Here is a 15,000-nt window from a genome sequence, read left to right as displayed (position 1 = left end):
TGTGTTCAGGTGCATCAGGGTATGTTCAGGTGGGTTCAGGTGCATCAGGATGTGTTCAGGTTGTGTTCAGGTGTGTTCAAGTGCATCAGGGTGTGTTCAGGTGCATCAGGATGTGTTCAGGTGTGTTCAGGTGCATCAGGGTGTGTTCAGGTGCATCTGGATGTGTTCAGAGTGGGTTCAGGTGGATCCGGCTGTGTTACGGTGTGTTCTCACGTGGAGGATGTTGCGGACGTTCACTGTGGTCAGGTTGTGTTGTTTAGACTTTGTCTCCAGCGATTGGTCGAGCTGTCTGTCAATCTCCACCTCAACCCCCGTCTGCTCCCTCTCGTCGCTCTCTGAGGCCCCGCCCCTCTGCTCCTCCTCCTCCTCAGGCACTTTGCCCCTCCTCTTACTCACTGCTCTCCTCCTCGCCGCCTTCACCTCCAGCTGGCTGTCCTCTGACACACACACATTATACTCAACAACAAACACTAATGAAAGGAAACACCCTCTGTGTGTGTGTGTGTGTGTGTGTGTGTGTGTGTGTGTGTGTGTGTGTGTGTGTGTGTGTGTTACCCATGGTGATGACGAGGCTGGAGTCAGTGGTATCTTCCTCCACCAGCAGGTAACCTTCCTCCTCCTCCTCCTCCTCCTCCTCCTCAGGCGGCAGCAGCAAAGCATCATGGGAGAGCAGCTGAGCGGACGGGCTGAGTCTGAGGCGTTTGCGGACCGGGTTCATTGTGGAGGATCATGACCTCTGACCTCTGCAGACAAGGACGATGATGTTGTTATAGTGGATCAAACTACAACATGTGAATGAATGAAAGTGTCCGGTAGCTTCTGCTGCTGCTCGGACCGGCGGCACCGTGTGTTCACTCCGGTGAACCGGCTCCGCAGACCGGTGTCCAGCCCGTCTCCACCGCTAACGTGCTAACAACCAACATGCTAACACACTCCTAGCCTGCAAGAAGCTGCTGTTAGCATGATGACCGGCTCTGTCCGGTGCCACGCCCCCCCCCCCAAGGCCCCGGTACCACTCACTTTAATTTGGTTTAACGTAAACGATCCGGTTCAACGAACACCCACTTACCCGCCACAACGATCGCTTCCGATGTAGGGGAACTACATTTCCGGGTGTGCGTGATGACGTGCACGTGACGTCGAAGGGGGCCGCGAAGTGGCGGCGCGATTAAATACATCTTTCATTTTTAAATGTCAGATCCACGTTTACTGACGACGTGTTTGACTTATTAACAATGACGTCATCACGGTTAAAGACCGAAACATGAAGAAAAAGTCAGTCAAACTAGAACATTGATCATCAAACCTGAAAATCAGTCAGTCACGTGTCTGTTTTCATCTGGATCCGTAAATTGTGAACATTTTTAAAATTCAAATAATTTATTTTATTCTTGGTCCTCCCCCTATTCTTTAGCTTATGTTCGGATCATTTTAACTCCGAGGACCAACTCATGTCATCTTCTCTTATTCACCATAGAAATTATTAAACTAATAATAAATACGTCATAGTTGTTTATCAACATTGACCTCTGGAACATTTGTGATTCAGTCACAACAAATATGAAAAAGTGAAAAGCTGAGGAGCAAAGAGAATCACAGTTTGTACTTAATGAACAAAAATAGTCATTTACGTAAATATTAAGATCTTTATTAATTTATATAAACAGTGGGTCCAGAGACCACGTGCACCGGAAGTGTTTGTTCCTGGTCACATTTAAATAAAGATTTATTCATGTGTTCAGGTAAAGTCCCGCGGGCGACGATGAAGGTCGGAAACATAAAAAAATATATATTAAAATATGTTTGTGATCAGCAGGCGTCGGTCCTCCGGGCGGCGGGACTCAGCGCCCTCAGGGCGGCGGCAGGTTTCTTCAGCTCCCTCATCACCTGCAGACCGAGAGCTTTGACCGGCCGCAGACAGACCCGGGCCCTGCCGGCGCCGGGACCAGGGCCGGGACCAGGGCCGGGACCGGGGCCAGGGGGGTCCACCGGCTCCCGCAGCTCTGTGTCTGTGACCATCACAGTGACCGGTTTGTTCCGGTGGAACAGGGACTCCCGCCGGCGCGTGCACGGGCTCGCGGCCAGCACGGCGCGGAAGCCGTAGGGCGTGGTCACCTTGTCCACGTGCGGCAGCGACATGGCCGCGCGCGTCGTCAGGTCCGTGTCCGTGTCCGCGCACTCTGCCGCTGCAGCGGCGCGGCGCGGGGCTCTGATCCGCGGCGGTAGGCGGAGCAGGAACCGGGGGGAGGCCGCGGGACTGAGCGGGGTGGCGGGGGGACTCGCTCCAGGACTAGTGTCGTCGTCGTCGTGGTCGGACAGAAGCCTGACCCGGTCCACGGAGCTCCGGTGAGGGGAGAGGAGGAGGCGCGGACCGCGGGACGGGATGAGGAAGTGCGGGATCCGCTCCGGGGTCAGAAGAAGACTCCGCAGAGATGATCCGGATTTAACGGCCGACATGGTCCCGGGTCTGCAGAAGAAGAGAGTCAGGAGAGGGTCAGGACACAACCAGGAGGAGGATGGTGTATGACTTACCTGAGCGAGTCTCACCTGGTCTGAGGTGAACCTCCTCCGACTGACGGTTTATATCAGCAGCAGCAGCAGGTGGATCCAGTCAGACTGATGAGACCTGGATCCAGGAGGATCTGAATCATCTCTCGTCTGGTTCGTTTGTCTTCAGTCAGTCAATGTGTCTGATCGTTTTCATCATGAATTATTATCATCATCATCAGTGAACATGCTAAAAACAATGTTAAAGAGATTCCTGGCCCCGCCCCTTATTGTCAAAGAGGATTCACCTGAACACGTATTTTAAAATCTCAGTATTTTACAAATTCATTTATTTCTATTTCAATAAGTCAAAAAAAGTTCAGACAAACTGAGTTGCAGCAGACTGTGACTAAAGATGGACGACGGACACATCGCCCCCTGGTGTCCGGTTACAGTATAAATCCTAAGCCCCGCCCCCTCCATGTCATGTGAGGTTATTCTTATCACTAATGTTTATTCACATGTTCATGTTTCTGGTCACTTTGCTTCTCATTTGTTATCTGATGATATAAAAACGGGGCTGAGGCGTCATGATTGACAGCTGACACTGACTTGTGATTGGTCGAGAGCATAGTATTTGACGCCCAGTGTCTAGTCCTCAGGATGACTCAGGAGAGCATTTGGGCGGGGCTTCAATACCACGCCACCAGTTCACGATCACTAATGACCCAGCACAAGATGGCGGTTCCTGAACCTGAGATACTTGGTGTTTATTCAACGAGAGGAAGAGACATGTCGTCCATCTTTATTTACAGTCTGTGGAGCAGCGTGACACCCTGAGGCCCCTCCCCCCTCCCGTCCCCTCAGCAACAGACAGACGACAACCTGAATCAAACATCATCAGATCCAACATCAGAAAACAGACGAGGACCTTTTACTGCAGCGAGAACAGGAGGAAGGAAGGAGCTGCTGAAACCAGCAGGAAGTCAGGATCCTCCACAATAAGAGTTCAAAAACCCCCCCCCACAAACAACCACACTCTTCATCATCATCGTCGTCGTCACACTCCCTGTATTAAAATCAGTCTCTTCAGTCCCAGAGTTCGTGGTTTCCCCCTCCCAGTGCATCATGGGAGTTGAGCCACACAATGGCCTTTGACCAGGTCAGTCCTCGTCTCCATGGAGACAGCTTCAGTGTCGTCATCATGTGAAAAACAGTTCACCACATGGGAATTAAAGTCCGCCACGTCTCTGCGAGTCCCGCCCCCCTCCCGCGGGCCCGTCAGTGCATGTCATCGTGAGGGGGCGGGGCTTCTTCAAGTAGGTCAGAGCGTCTGGTGGGGCTGGCGGTTTCTTCCGTGGCAGCTGGCGTGTTATTGGTCGGAGGAACAGTCCATCAGTCACTGTCAGAGCCGACGGCTGACGAGCCTTTCCTCTTCCTCTTGGGAGCTTTGGGCTTCGAGTCTTCCTCCTCCTGAAACACAGACACGGTTCGTTATCATCAACATGGTTGGCGTGGATGCTAAAAGTCACTTCCTGCTGTCCCTCCCTCCCTCTTGTTACTTTCTACAAAATCCACGTTGCTGCTGGACAGTATCGGCCTAATCACCACAGTAACCTAAGATCAAAGCGGCTAACTGTCAGGAATGATAAATGGTTTTCCCCCCAAACTCCGGACAGACCCAGAGTCCTACAAGCTGCGCGGGTACGTACCGAGGCGCTGCTGGAGGCGCTCTCCTCCTCGTTGTTGGTGGGCGGAGCCGCTCCCTTCCTGGAGCGCGGCGAGGAGGCCGGAGCTTTACGACGAGACTTCGGAGGCTTCGCCTGCGAATCCTCGTACTCCTCGGCCAGGGCAAACAGGTCGCTGAACCTGCAGCAGGAGGAAGTTATTTCGTTTATGATGTCATCTGGCCGTGCGTTTGTGTGCGTGTGTCTGCGCACATACCTCATCTTGTGTGCTTCGTCACAGCTGGCCTGAACGTGCTGCAGGGCCTGAAGAATCGGCGTCTGAGTGAAGACTGGGGGAGAAAGACAGAACCAATCAGCGATCAATAGATCATCAATAATGAGTGGGCGGGGCAGTGTGTACTCACAGTTGTTCTTGGTGTTGCTCAGGCTCAGTCTCAGGTTGTCCATGTGCTCCAGGATCTGTTCCAGGGTCAGCTGAGCCAGTTTACTGCTGGAGCTGCGTAGACTGAGACAGACAGACAGAGATGTGGTTAATGCACAACAACACCTCTGTGTGTGTGTGTGTGTGTGTGTGTGTGTGTGTGTGTGTGTGTGTGTGTGTGTGTGTGTGTGTGTGTGTGTGTGTGTGTGTGTGTGTGTGTGTGTGTGTGTGTGTGTGTGTGTGTGTGTGTGTGTGTGTGTGTGTGTGTGTGTGTGTGTGTGTGTGTGTGTGTGTGTGTGTGTTTTTTGAGACAGACCGATGACTGGTTATTGATTATGGGTGTCCTTACCTCTGTCTCTTGCGGGGCTGGTTGTTGTTCTTGATCAGCTGGGCCTTGACGTGTTCTCCCAGTGTGTCGTCGTATTTGGACGCCCAGTGTCTCAGGATGCTGGTGGTGAACTGGTCCTCAGGATGACAAGGACGACTCAGCACCATCTTCACCATCTCCTCACTGGGCCTGACACACACACACACACACACACACACACACACACACACACACACACACACACACACACACACACACACACACACACACACACACACACACACACACACACACACACACACACGTTAACGTGTGGCATGAAGACAGAATAAGTTTGTGTTTTCCTTTCCGTGTGGTTTTGTACTTTTCTCTGCGGAGCTGCAACAGCAGGCAGGACAAGGCCTCGGGATGTTCTGCAAACACAACCACACAAACAAAACAGTCAGAAAAACACACACAAGCCGTTTGATTTCCTGTGTGTGTGTGTGTGTGTGTGTGTGTGTGTGTGTGTGTGTGTACCTTTGTATTTGAGGTGTTGCAGGATGGGGATGATGGTTTCCAGAGGGATGCTGTGAGCCAGAAACAACTGCCAGGTGCTGTACTGCTCAAACGTCTCCCAGTCCAGAGACTGGACTGTTCACACGAGGAGGAGGAGGAAGAGGAAGAGGAAGAAGACAGGTCATCAGCTGCAGCTCAACATAAACACATTAAACTGTTTCTGTCATGTGCGACTGTTTCTCACTGAGGATGTTGAGCACAGAGTCTTTTCTGAACATCACAAGGCTGCCCATCATCACATGACACATCAGCTCCTGTAACTGCGCGCGCGCGCACACACGCACGCACACACACACACACACACACACACACACACACACACACACACACACACACACACACACACACACACACACACACACACACACACACACACACACACACACACACACACACACACACACACACACACACACACACACACACACACACACACACACACAGACAGAGAGGAGTTATCCCTGAGATTCCAAGTCATTCAGTTAAACATTTCAGTTGAATCAGGAAGACAGACCGTGTCTCCATAGAAACGCTATGTCTCAGTACATTTAGGACAAAGCGCTGACCTTTAACCACTCTTAACATTCTGAGAGTCAATTCACAAACATAACACTTTGAACAGATTATGTGGGTTGTTATGAAATAAAAGTGTAATTCATCATTTTCCATTTCAATATTTATTTAACGCCATAAAGTTATTAACTGTTCATGTTCATCAGATCTTTGTACGTTGAAGTGGAGTTACCTGAGTGGAGTCGATGACGGCGACGATCATGTTGAGCAGCTCCCCACTTCTCAACGTCTCATCTGGAAACTGAAGCAGGCCATGAGAGGTGAGTGTGTGTGTGTGTGTGTGTGTGTGTGTGTGTGTGTGTGTGTGTGTGTGTGTGTGTGTGTGTGTGTGTGTGTGTGTGTGTGTGTGTACCTCAGAGTATATGGAGGGGGTGAGGTAGCAGAGCAGGCGGATGTCGTCCTCCTGACACGCCTTCATGTCCATCATCAGACACGTGTGTAGGTCGCCAAGAGCTGTCGCCTGAGCAAACGACTCGTACAGCATCATCTTCCCGTTTGCCGCTTTACTGTTGACACAAACACAAATGGGCGGTTTAGTGCCGTTTGACATCACGTGTGACAGCACGTGTGACACGGCGCGGGTCGTCTCACCTGGCTTTGAGGTAGTACAGCAGGTGGTAACCAATCTTGGGTTGTTTCTGGTAAAGTTCCGCCAACATCTCGAGCAGAACCGAGAAGCCGCTGTTGTCTTCCTGCATCGTGACCAGGTTCCTGAAGATCAGACAGACGGGTTTACACACCGACTCCTCCAGGGACCTGAGACAGGTGATCAGAGAGAGACAGACAGGTGATCAGAGAGAGACAGAGTAATGTATTTAACTCTCAGAAAGACGTGTCTTTATCAAACAGACAGAATGTCTCCACAGAAACGCTCAGTACATTTAGAACAAAGGGCCGACCTTTAACCACACTCAACATTCTGAGTCAGTTCACAAATATTAACACTTTGATCAGATTATGTGGGTTGTTATAAAATAAAGGTCTTACTCCTCAGTGATCTCCTCTGGCAGAACGTCTCCTCTGAAATGATCTCTGAAAAGTTCAGCCAGACATGAAGCCATCGCCGACATCTGCTCTGTGTCAAAGTCCTCCTGGAACCAAGAGAACATCAGAGAACATCAGAACATTGGACGGAAGAGAACATCAGAGAACACATGGAATACCTTATGAGAGCGTCATGCTTCTATCTAGTCTGTAATTTCAGTGTGAGATGAATAAATTAGAGAACTCACCTCCAGGATCAGATCCACTATCTCCTGCATCACCTCACACTGAGTCTCTGCGTCACTGAGGACACACGTCACTTTTATTATCATCATCATAACATCAGATATGAACTGATCAATGATCAATAGATCCACAGACTGTGACCTCTCACCTGGTCTTCTGCAGCTGCAGCACCTTTTCCTTCATGGTGTCATCTAACTGGTCCAACCAGGGTGTGATGTCAGCAGGCTCTTCCAACACGGCCTCTTTGATTGGATGGAACCTGAACTCCCTTTTCTTTCCTACACAGCGATTGGGCGACAGACGGAGTACTGAATGAACAGGTGAACCACAGTTGAACTGGATTAAACTCATTCTCACTGGCTCCATCCTCATTAAACTGGTTTATTCCACTTTCTTTAGGTTTTTTCCCAGTTCAAAGTCATAATTCATCCAGTTTTAAATAATCCACATCAAACTGGTTCACTTTGGTTTAAACTGTTGAAGAATAAACTGGTTCACTCTGGTTTAGGCTGTTCCAGTTAAACTGGGTTTCTCCAATCTAAACTAGATTTCAATTATTTTTAATTATTAAAAAACGTTCCTATTCTGGTTTCAACTGATATAAAACACAGTTTAATCTGATTTTTTTCAATCTGGTCTCTTGTCGTCACCTTTGTTGTTGACTTCCTCCTCGTCATCACTGAACGCGGCCTCAGTGTTGTCATAGCAACCCTCATCCTTGTCCAACACATGGTTATCCATGTCCAGAGAAGACGACTCCTCCATTTTCACTGAAAGACACAAATGTTTTTCTCCTGTTACAGATTTGTTTGTGTGTGTGTGTGTGCATGTCTGTGTGTGTGTGTGTGTGTGTGTGTGTGTGTGTGTGTGTGTGTGTTACCTTCCGTTGGGGGTGAGGGCGAGCTGCAGAACTCGGGGAATCTCTCTCTGAGCATTGACCGAAGTTCTCGGTCCAATTTTGGATTATCAAACAGCGGCGCAAGGTGACTAAGAGACGAGACATCAATAATCAATAATCAATAAGTTTGGACCATCAAAGTGAGCACAGTGCGCTTGTTTCTTACGCCAGCACTCTCTTCTCCATGATGAAAGTGAGCGAGTTGAAGACGCCCTGACGGACCTGCGACTCCAGAGGAGGAAAGAAGTGAGGGATGATCTGAAGAGTGAAGGAAACAAGGAGAGAGATGCAGGACAGAGGGGAAGGAAAGGAGGAGAGAAAGGCAGGACAGAGGAACAAAATTTAAAAACGCAAAGAATACAAAGCAACTTTCGTGTTTGTGTGTGTGTGTGTGTGTGTATGTGTGTGCGTGTGTGTATGTGTGTGCGTGTGTTACCCTGCACATGAAGTCCAGAAGTGTGGCGGTGATGGCAGGATGAGGCTTCATGGAGTGATGCATCACCAGGATGGCTGGTTCTGACCCGGGACAAGAACAATAACAACAACAACAACATCAACAACAACAACAGAGACGAGCGCCACAACTTGATCTAATGTAATCTATAAATTTAGAAAATTGCAGCTCTTATGAAATCGCACTGATCGCCCCCTGGTGTCTGGCTGCAGTACAGCTCATAAGCCCCTCCCCCTACATGGTGTCTGTCATGGGAGGTCGTTCTTATCACACTTTGCTTTTTCGTTACATATTTTATTATATAAAAGTAGACTATTGACAGCTGATTGGTCGATCACTCCTGCACAGACTCTGACTCCTGATGACGTCACAGTTAAAGACAAACGTGTGTGTGTGCGTGCTTGCGTGCGTGTGTCACCTATGTTCATGATGCTGTCTTTCTCTGGATTGAAGAAGAGCCAATCGTAGAAGAGAGCCAATTTGGCGTTGGAGGCGGCCACGTTCGACTGGAGACAAATTAATCCATTGATCAGTTGTTGATTTTCAATTGACCGTAACTTCTGGATTGACAATTGGAGGTCCCGCCCCCTTACCGTGCATGTGGTGAGCAGCCAGCCAATGATGGCCCAGCGTGGCAGGATGTCGGAGCTCAACACCTCATTGGACGGGTGGACCACTCCGCAGATGTAGCGGATCAGATCGCAGCGCAGCGATTGGCTCTCGGCCGTGGACAGGTACTGTCTCTGAAACCAGTCCTGGTAACGCTTCTGCTGCCCGAAGCGAACCTGAGCAGGACAGAGTAACAGTGAGTGTGTGTGTGTGTGTGTGTGTGTGTGTGTGTGTGTGTGTGTGCGCCTTTACCCTTGAGGTCATGAACAGCAGCTTGGTCTCCATGTCAGGTGTGAGTCGACAGGCCAGAAACTTTCTGGAGGTTCGAGCCGTCAGCAGCTGAAGGAGTCCTGAAACAAACACACACACACACACACACACACACACACACACACACACACACACACACACACACACACACACACACACACACACACACACACACACACACACACACACACACACACACACACACACACACACACACACACACACACACACCAGTGAACTGAGGGAGTGTGGGTAGTTTACCAGTGAACTGGGGACTGAGGGATTGTGGGTAGTTTACCAGTGAACTGAGGACTCAGGGCCTGTGGGTTGTGCAGCATGTCTCTCCACAACAGCTCCATCTCTGGGATCCGAGCGACGTTCTGCAGCAGACGAACCAGATCTCTGCCGATGATCAGACACTCCGAGAACTACAGACACAGAGACAGGGTTACCACAGTTACCATGGGGGGGGGGTTACATACAACTCATTTGCTTCCTTCCTCCCTCCTTCCCTCACTTTCTCCCTCAGCATGCCGATGCAGAAGTCCACCTCCTTCTGGCGGAGGGTGAGCAGGGTGGGGGCTCCGTGGTCCACGATCAGACGGAGGTAGGTGTAGACCGACATCGCGATCAGCATCCCGCTCTTCGATATCCACTCCCTACACGAAGAAACAAAGACTCAGCTCCTTCACAAAAAAAGACCTCCAGGTTCTTCAAAATAAAAGCTCACGGAGAAACATACTTCTGCTCCTGCAGGATGTCGAGGACGTTCTCGGCCAACCACAGGTTCTTGGTGGAGATGTCTCCGCCTGGACAGGAAACACAACAGACACACGTTGTCACGGTGACTCACAGCTGTGACTCACCACTGACCAGGAAGTGAAACTGTGTGTGTGTGTGTATGAGTGTTTCTGACCTGCGATCTGTTTCAGGAGCGTCATGACGACGCCGTCTGCTCCCATCATGCCGCTCTTCACCAGCTCTCTGACAAGCCACACCAGCTGCACGCACATGCACACATATGCATACACTTCCATCAGTTTCACTTTACACTCAACTCAGTTTAGAGACAATCACGTCGTTCAGGTCAGAGGTCAGTGACAGTGAACCTGTGTGTGCGCGTGTGGGGTTCGTTTACCTGAGTTCGCGGGACGTCCTGCAGTTTGAGGAACTTCTCCATCAGAATCTGGTTGATCTTCACGAGGATCACATTCATCCCGTCTCTGTTGACCAGCGTCAGGTCTCTGTAACACTGCCCCCACACACACACACACACACACACACACACACACACACACACACACACACACACACACACACACACACACACACACACACACACACACACACACACACACACACACACACACACACACACACACACACACACACACACACAGAGTAATGTCAGCGTGATGTCAAGGTGATGTCAGACGTTAATAATAATGATGTGGTGGCGTCTCACCCTCTGAGCCTGGCTGGGTTCTGTGAGGACCAGAGAGAACAGACCCAGACACACCTCCTCATGCTGCAGCGGACCTTTGCACACCTGACACACAGGTAAACAGGAAGTTAGAGCTACACTGCAGTGCTAGTGGTTGCCCTGGAGACGATTATGTGAACCAAGAAACTGATTAATTCAAAAAAATTAGCCTATCAACTGATCGTAAGCATGTTCAGTCTTGACGAAGAGGGGAAACATTAGGCCACACCAACATGTTGTAAACGTATAACCATCTTACCACACATCACATGACCGTTCACCTACACTGGTCACGTGGTCTAAACAGGAAGTCGATCGTCTCCTCTGAAGGAGGAATGGTGATGGTGAAAAGTCAAAGCAGGAAGTGTTTCTGACAGGAAGTATTAGCGTAGTTGAGTCGTGACTCATGAGAACCAATCAGAGAAGAGGATGTGGACGTCTGCGTCACCAGCAGCGTTTCCACGAGTCTCTGATTCAGAGGCTGGAAAGACTCCGCCAGGCATAACCATGGCAACAGTGGATGGAGCCTAACAAAGACTGAGATTGAAATGAATCTGTTGTGAGGGGATGGAATCATCAGGTGACTAGTCACAATAGGATCCACACCATGTGACATCATCACAACACTACATGATAGAAGTATCTGTCACAGTATTACAGTAGTACTACAGTAGTACAGTGTGTATTTCTTACGTTTGCAGTGAGAGCGTCGTTGGCTTCTCTCTCCGACAGTCCATTGGACAACGACTGGACGATCCCGACACACCGCTCCAGTCTCTGCACACACACGCACAGTCAGAAACAGATACATCACAGTAGAAACGACACCAACACGTCACTAACAGGTCACGCACGTGTTTCTATCTTCACCTCGATATTTTTGACATGAGAAACACAGCGACGGCGCATGCGCACCTGTCACTTTCAATCCATATGTTTACGTGGGGTTAGCATGCTAGGCTAGCGGTCGGTCAGGTGAGACGTTAACCCCGCGCCGTGACGTGTTTCGGGGCTCAGCGACCCCGCGCACCGCTCACCTGTCCCGCGGCGCGCGGACGGAACCCGCTGCGACGTGTTTACACATGTTCCTGCGCAGCTGTGCTATGCTAACGCTGCTAGCCCCCCTGCTAGCCGTGCTAACTAGCCTAGCCCGGGTGATAAAATGGTTCCATGTCTTTGTTTTAAACTAAACTCTCGTCTAACTGCTCGTATCCGCCGGTGGACCGGCTCCCACCGGGCTGGTCCCGGGTCATCTCTGCCCTCTGGGCCGGTGGTCCGGGTCGGCCTACCTCCTCCAGCTCGTCTTTGGCATCCAGCTGGGTGGACACCAGTAGCCGGCCCTGCGGCTTCGCCTTCGCCGGTGCAGGCTCCATCTGCTCCCGCCGCGCCTCGCCGGGCCCCGCGGAGCCGAGAAGGTACTGGAGTCCCGGTTCGGAGCGGTTGTGTGTGTGTGTCGGTGAACCGGAGCCTGCGGTGCCGCCGTCCGTGTCGGTCGCAGCCTGTGTGACGCGCTCGTCAGTAGCGGTGTGTTCTCACACTTGTTTCGGGGCAGCGGTGACTCTCGGTCCCGCTCTGACTCTGTCCGACCACAGACACATAACGGACGTCCGCACCGAGCGGGGGGCGGGGCGGGGCCGCGGGGCCGGCCCACCAATCAGTTCACTGAGCTCTGAGTGACCGAAGTGTCGACCAATGGCACGGGAGAAAATCTGGAGCCAATCCCAGAGCTGCTGAAGCGAGCTCAACAAACCAGGATGTGTTTCTTCATCTGGTTTGACTTAACGTGACGTCACCAGAGGCCTAACTTCAGGTTTAACTTCAGGTTTAAACTTCAGGTTCAACTTCAGGTTTGACTTCAGGTTTAAACTTCATGTTTAACTTCAGGTTTAAACTGCAGGTTTAAACTTCAGGTTTAACTTCAGGTTTAAATTCAGGTTTGACTTCAGGTTTAACTCTTGTATAACTTCAGGTTTCACGTGTTACTGGGGTAAATCACCATGGTAACTGCTATGGACCGGGTGAAGTTCGAGATCAAAGTTTTAACCCAGTGACCAGTCCAACAACTTCGGACCAATTAGATCACTGGAAAAAACAGAGTCGTCTTTCTACAGGATCCTGACTGGGACAAAAGAGTTGAGAGTAACGTGACGAAAAATAAAGTGCAGCATATATTGATCTCGGCGGTGACGCCGCCCACTTTTAGAATGGCTGCAGTTCCATTGACGTTTCATAAAATCCTAACGTAAAGAGTTTTAAGACAATAAACCACGAGATGATTAAAAATAGAAAAATTGGAAAAAGGAAAAGGTACAAAAACATGTTTTTCTCAAAACAAGGTTGATGTCATACGGACTGCTACATGTTCATAATATACCGTAGTTTCATAACCTCACAGTGGAAATCTGAGAATGAAAATCATCCATAATAATGTTGATAATAACTTCATTTATAAAGCCCCTTCAAAACAGAAGTTACGAAGTGTTTCACAAAGAGGAAAACAAGAAAAACACCCAAAAAACAAAGACAACAGATAAAATAATACAAAATCATTTAAACTGAAAGACAAGTTGAAAACCTCCAGTTCAGTGGTTCCATAACTTTCTGTTTTTGAAATGAGATGATGAAGAACACGACCTGCATGTTGACATCAAACATCCTCTGATGTCAGAGTGCGGTGGATGCACCTCGTCCTAGTGCTCCTTAAAGCTACACTGTGTCATATCTTGAAGAACTGATTCAAAGAAACTTAATATATAGTCCATAACTGTGTTCATATATGAGTTAAATATAGTTCCATGAGGTGGACCGACCTCCGTGTGAGTCTCCATGTTTCTACGTCCTGTTGAATACGGTTGTTGAACTAAACGTCCAGAACACGTCGCGTTCACGTTGAATTTTCAGACGCTGACGGAAACAGGGAATGGAATCAACGGTGCGCCACCATAAAGTGTCCCCTGTTGGTTGCTCAGTTGGTTGCGGTTTGCAACTTTACCACCAGATGGCGCCAGAAATGTACACACTGAGGCTTTAACATTCACAATAATTATTTTGCACAGATCCTTTTTTTGGGAAATGATTTAATACATTTGTAGTAATTGTAGGGAAAACTGAGTTCCCAATAAACTCATTAAAATAACAGTTTAGTCAGTAGACAGTGGATCGGCTGAACGTAACAAACAGAGCTGCTGTTTCCAGAAAACATCGTGGAAAAGATTAAAAATGATTTTGCCGTTGATATAACGTGTCACTGCAGCCTGGAGGTTCACACTCAACAGTAATGACCCAAAGATAATAAAACTGTTCATTTTCTATTTACAGTGAAACATTATTCTGTCTGTTTCTGAGTTCAAACTGTCCCTTTATATGATGTCAGAGCTGAACGTCCAATCAGAGAGAAGGAGGAGGGACTAATACGAGCTGGTTGTTTCTGATGTCGTCTGTCCTCTGTCAGTTGTCTTCTCCCCTGTCAGTTGTCCTCTGTCAGTTGTCTTCTCCCAGCAGCCAGTACGACCTCATCGCTCCCTTCCCCTTCACCTGGATCTCTCCTCTCAGTTCTAGGGTGAAGCAGCTGAACTCCTGCAGAACCTGACGAGTCGCCTCCGACACGTGGATCTTCAGAGCTGCGGACGAACGACATCAAGTCAGTGAGGTCAGGGCATCTCTGGGCTCTGATTGGTTGTGATGAGAGTGTATATGTGTGTGTGTGTGTGTGTGTGTGTGTGTGTGCTACCCTCTCCGTTGGACTCCATGCGTGACGCTGTGTTGACTGTGTCTCCAAACAGACAGTACCTGGGCATCTTCAGCCCGACCACACCAGCACACACTGGACCTGCCCACATGCACACAAACACACACACACGCACACACACACAACAAACCAGTTATCTTGTAGTGTTGGTAACGAATCATGTGACACACACACTCACACACACACACACACACACACACCGCTGTGTATGCCTATGCGGAGCAGCAGCTGCTGATTGGCCCGGTGTCGGATC

The 15,000-nt window shown here is 49.5% G+C and overlaps 4 protein-coding genes and 1 long non-coding RNA gene across 9 annotated transcripts in view; 1 reads left to right on the top strand and 4 right to left on the bottom strand.

Annotated features, from left to right (window-relative positions):
* gon4la (gon-4 like a) overlaps positions 1 to 1,154 on the bottom strand; it is a 9,023-nt gene extending 7,869 nt beyond the window's left edge. For 2 of the 3 annotated variants that reach the window (XM_035620251.2, XM_047330095.1), the window contains exons 1-3: positions 1,070 to 1,154; positions 556 to 743; positions 214 to 437 (exon numbers count right to left, since the gene is read on the bottom strand). In XM_035620251.2, the coding sequence (XP_035476144.2) occupies positions 214 to 437; positions 556 to 718 (387 nt within the window). In that variant the 5' untranslated portion in view covers positions 719 to 743; positions 1,070 to 1,154. Of the gene's footprint in view, positions 1 to 213; positions 438 to 555; positions 744 to 1,020; positions 1,043 to 1,069 lie in introns of those variants that run through there. The other variant, XM_047330094.1, reaches the window with a different exon arrangement.
* Positions 1,155 to 1,632: 478 nt separating this feature from the next.
* LOC118291811 (C2 calcium-dependent domain-containing protein 4C-like) lies at positions 1,633 to 2,688 on the bottom strand. Of its 2 annotated transcripts, none has more exons than XM_035620235.2 (2): positions 2,548 to 2,688; positions 1,633 to 2,467 (listed from the first exon to the last, which is right to left on the bottom strand). In XM_035620235.2, the coding sequence occupies exon 2, from the start codon at positions 2,455 to 2,457 to the stop codon at positions 1,810 to 1,812; it is 648 nt and encodes a 215-aa protein (XP_035476128.2). In that variant the 5' UTR covers positions 2,458 to 2,467; positions 2,548 to 2,688; the 3' UTR covers positions 1,633 to 1,809. The 2 variants fall into 2 exon arrangements, with proteins under 2 accessions (XP_035476128.2, XP_035476129.2); XM_035620236.2 differs by having other exon boundaries at positions 2,533 to 2,668.
* Positions 2,689 to 2,806: 118 nt separating this feature from the next.
* Positions 2,807 to 12,612, bottom strand: ints3 (integrator complex subunit 3). Of its 2 annotated transcripts, XM_035620166.2 has the most exons (29): positions 12,289 to 12,610; positions 11,693 to 11,776; positions 10,982 to 11,065; positions 10,655 to 10,768; positions 10,433 to 10,517; positions 10,259 to 10,325; positions 10,034 to 10,175; positions 9,815 to 9,944; positions 9,499 to 9,596; positions 9,231 to 9,422; positions 9,056 to 9,143; positions 8,620 to 8,699; positions 8,350 to 8,441; positions 8,166 to 8,272; positions 7,936 to 8,055; positions 7,434 to 7,563; positions 7,288 to 7,342; positions 7,043 to 7,146; positions 6,647 to 6,811; positions 6,408 to 6,561; positions 6,228 to 6,296; positions 5,667 to 5,742; positions 5,444 to 5,557; positions 5,289 to 5,337; positions 4,946 to 5,113; positions 4,580 to 4,680; positions 4,432 to 4,504; positions 4,200 to 4,356; positions 2,807 to 3,960 (listed from the first exon to the last, which is right to left on the bottom strand). In XM_035620166.2, exons 1-29 carry the CDS (start codon positions 12,370 to 12,372, stop codon positions 3,883 to 3,885), a joined length of 3,060 nt encoding a protein of 1,019 aa, XP_035476059.1. In that variant the 5' UTR covers positions 12,373 to 12,610; the 3' UTR covers positions 2,807 to 3,882. The 2 variants fall into 2 exon arrangements, with proteins under 2 accessions (XP_035476059.1, XP_047186053.1); XM_047330097.1 differs by having other exon boundaries at positions 4,432 to 4,680; positions 12,289 to 12,612.
* Positions 5,113 to 7,920, top strand: LOC118291821. The gene is made up of 2 exons (XR_004786757.2): positions 5,113 to 5,602; positions 6,202 to 7,920. It is a non-coding gene; the product is annotated as an uncharacterized LOC118291821 (long non-coding RNA).
* Positions 12,613 to 14,025: 1,413 nt separating the features above from the next.
* Positions 14,026 to 15,000, bottom strand: part of npr1a (natriuretic peptide receptor 1a) — an 18,636-nt gene continuing 17,661 nt past the window's right edge. The window contains exons 20-22 of the mRNA XM_035620164.2: positions 14,948 to 15,000; positions 14,730 to 14,828; positions 14,026 to 14,619 (exon numbers count right to left, since the gene is read on the bottom strand). The exon at positions 14,948 to 15,000 is cut by the window's right edge and continues 122 nt beyond it. Of these exons, the coding sequence (XP_035476057.1) occupies positions 14,480 to 14,619; positions 14,730 to 14,828; positions 14,948 to 15,000 (292 nt within the window). The 3' untranslated portion in view covers positions 14,026 to 14,479. The remainder of the gene's footprint in view (positions 14,620 to 14,729; positions 14,829 to 14,947) is intronic.

This window comes from Scophthalmus maximus, chromosome 22 (genome assembly GCF_022379125.1).
Source record: "Scophthalmus maximus strain ysfricsl-2021 chromosome 22, ASM2237912v1, whole genome shotgun sequence".
Lineage (NCBI taxonomy): Eukaryota > Metazoa > Chordata > Actinopteri > Pleuronectiformes > Scophthalmidae > Scophthalmus > Scophthalmus maximus.
This window is presented reverse-complemented; position numbering and strand designations above follow the sequence as displayed.

Coding starts and splice junctions, on each gene's coding strand:
- LOC118291811 (XM_035620235.2), bottom strand. CDS start 2,457: ATGTCGGCCGTTAAATCCGGATCATCTCTGCGGAGTCTTCTTCTGACC.
- ints3 (XM_047330097.1), bottom strand. CDS start 12,372: ATGGAGCCTGCACCGGCGAAGGCGAAGCCGCAGGGCCGGCTACTGGTG. Junction 9,597..9,814: donor CCTGAGTCCTCAGTTCACTG/GTAAACTACCCA, acceptor TGTTTGTTTCAG/GACTCCTTCAGCTGCTGACG. Junction 5,338..5,443: donor GCAACACCTCAAATACAAAG/GTACACACACAC, acceptor TTGTGTTTGCAG/AACATCCCGAGGCCTTGTCC.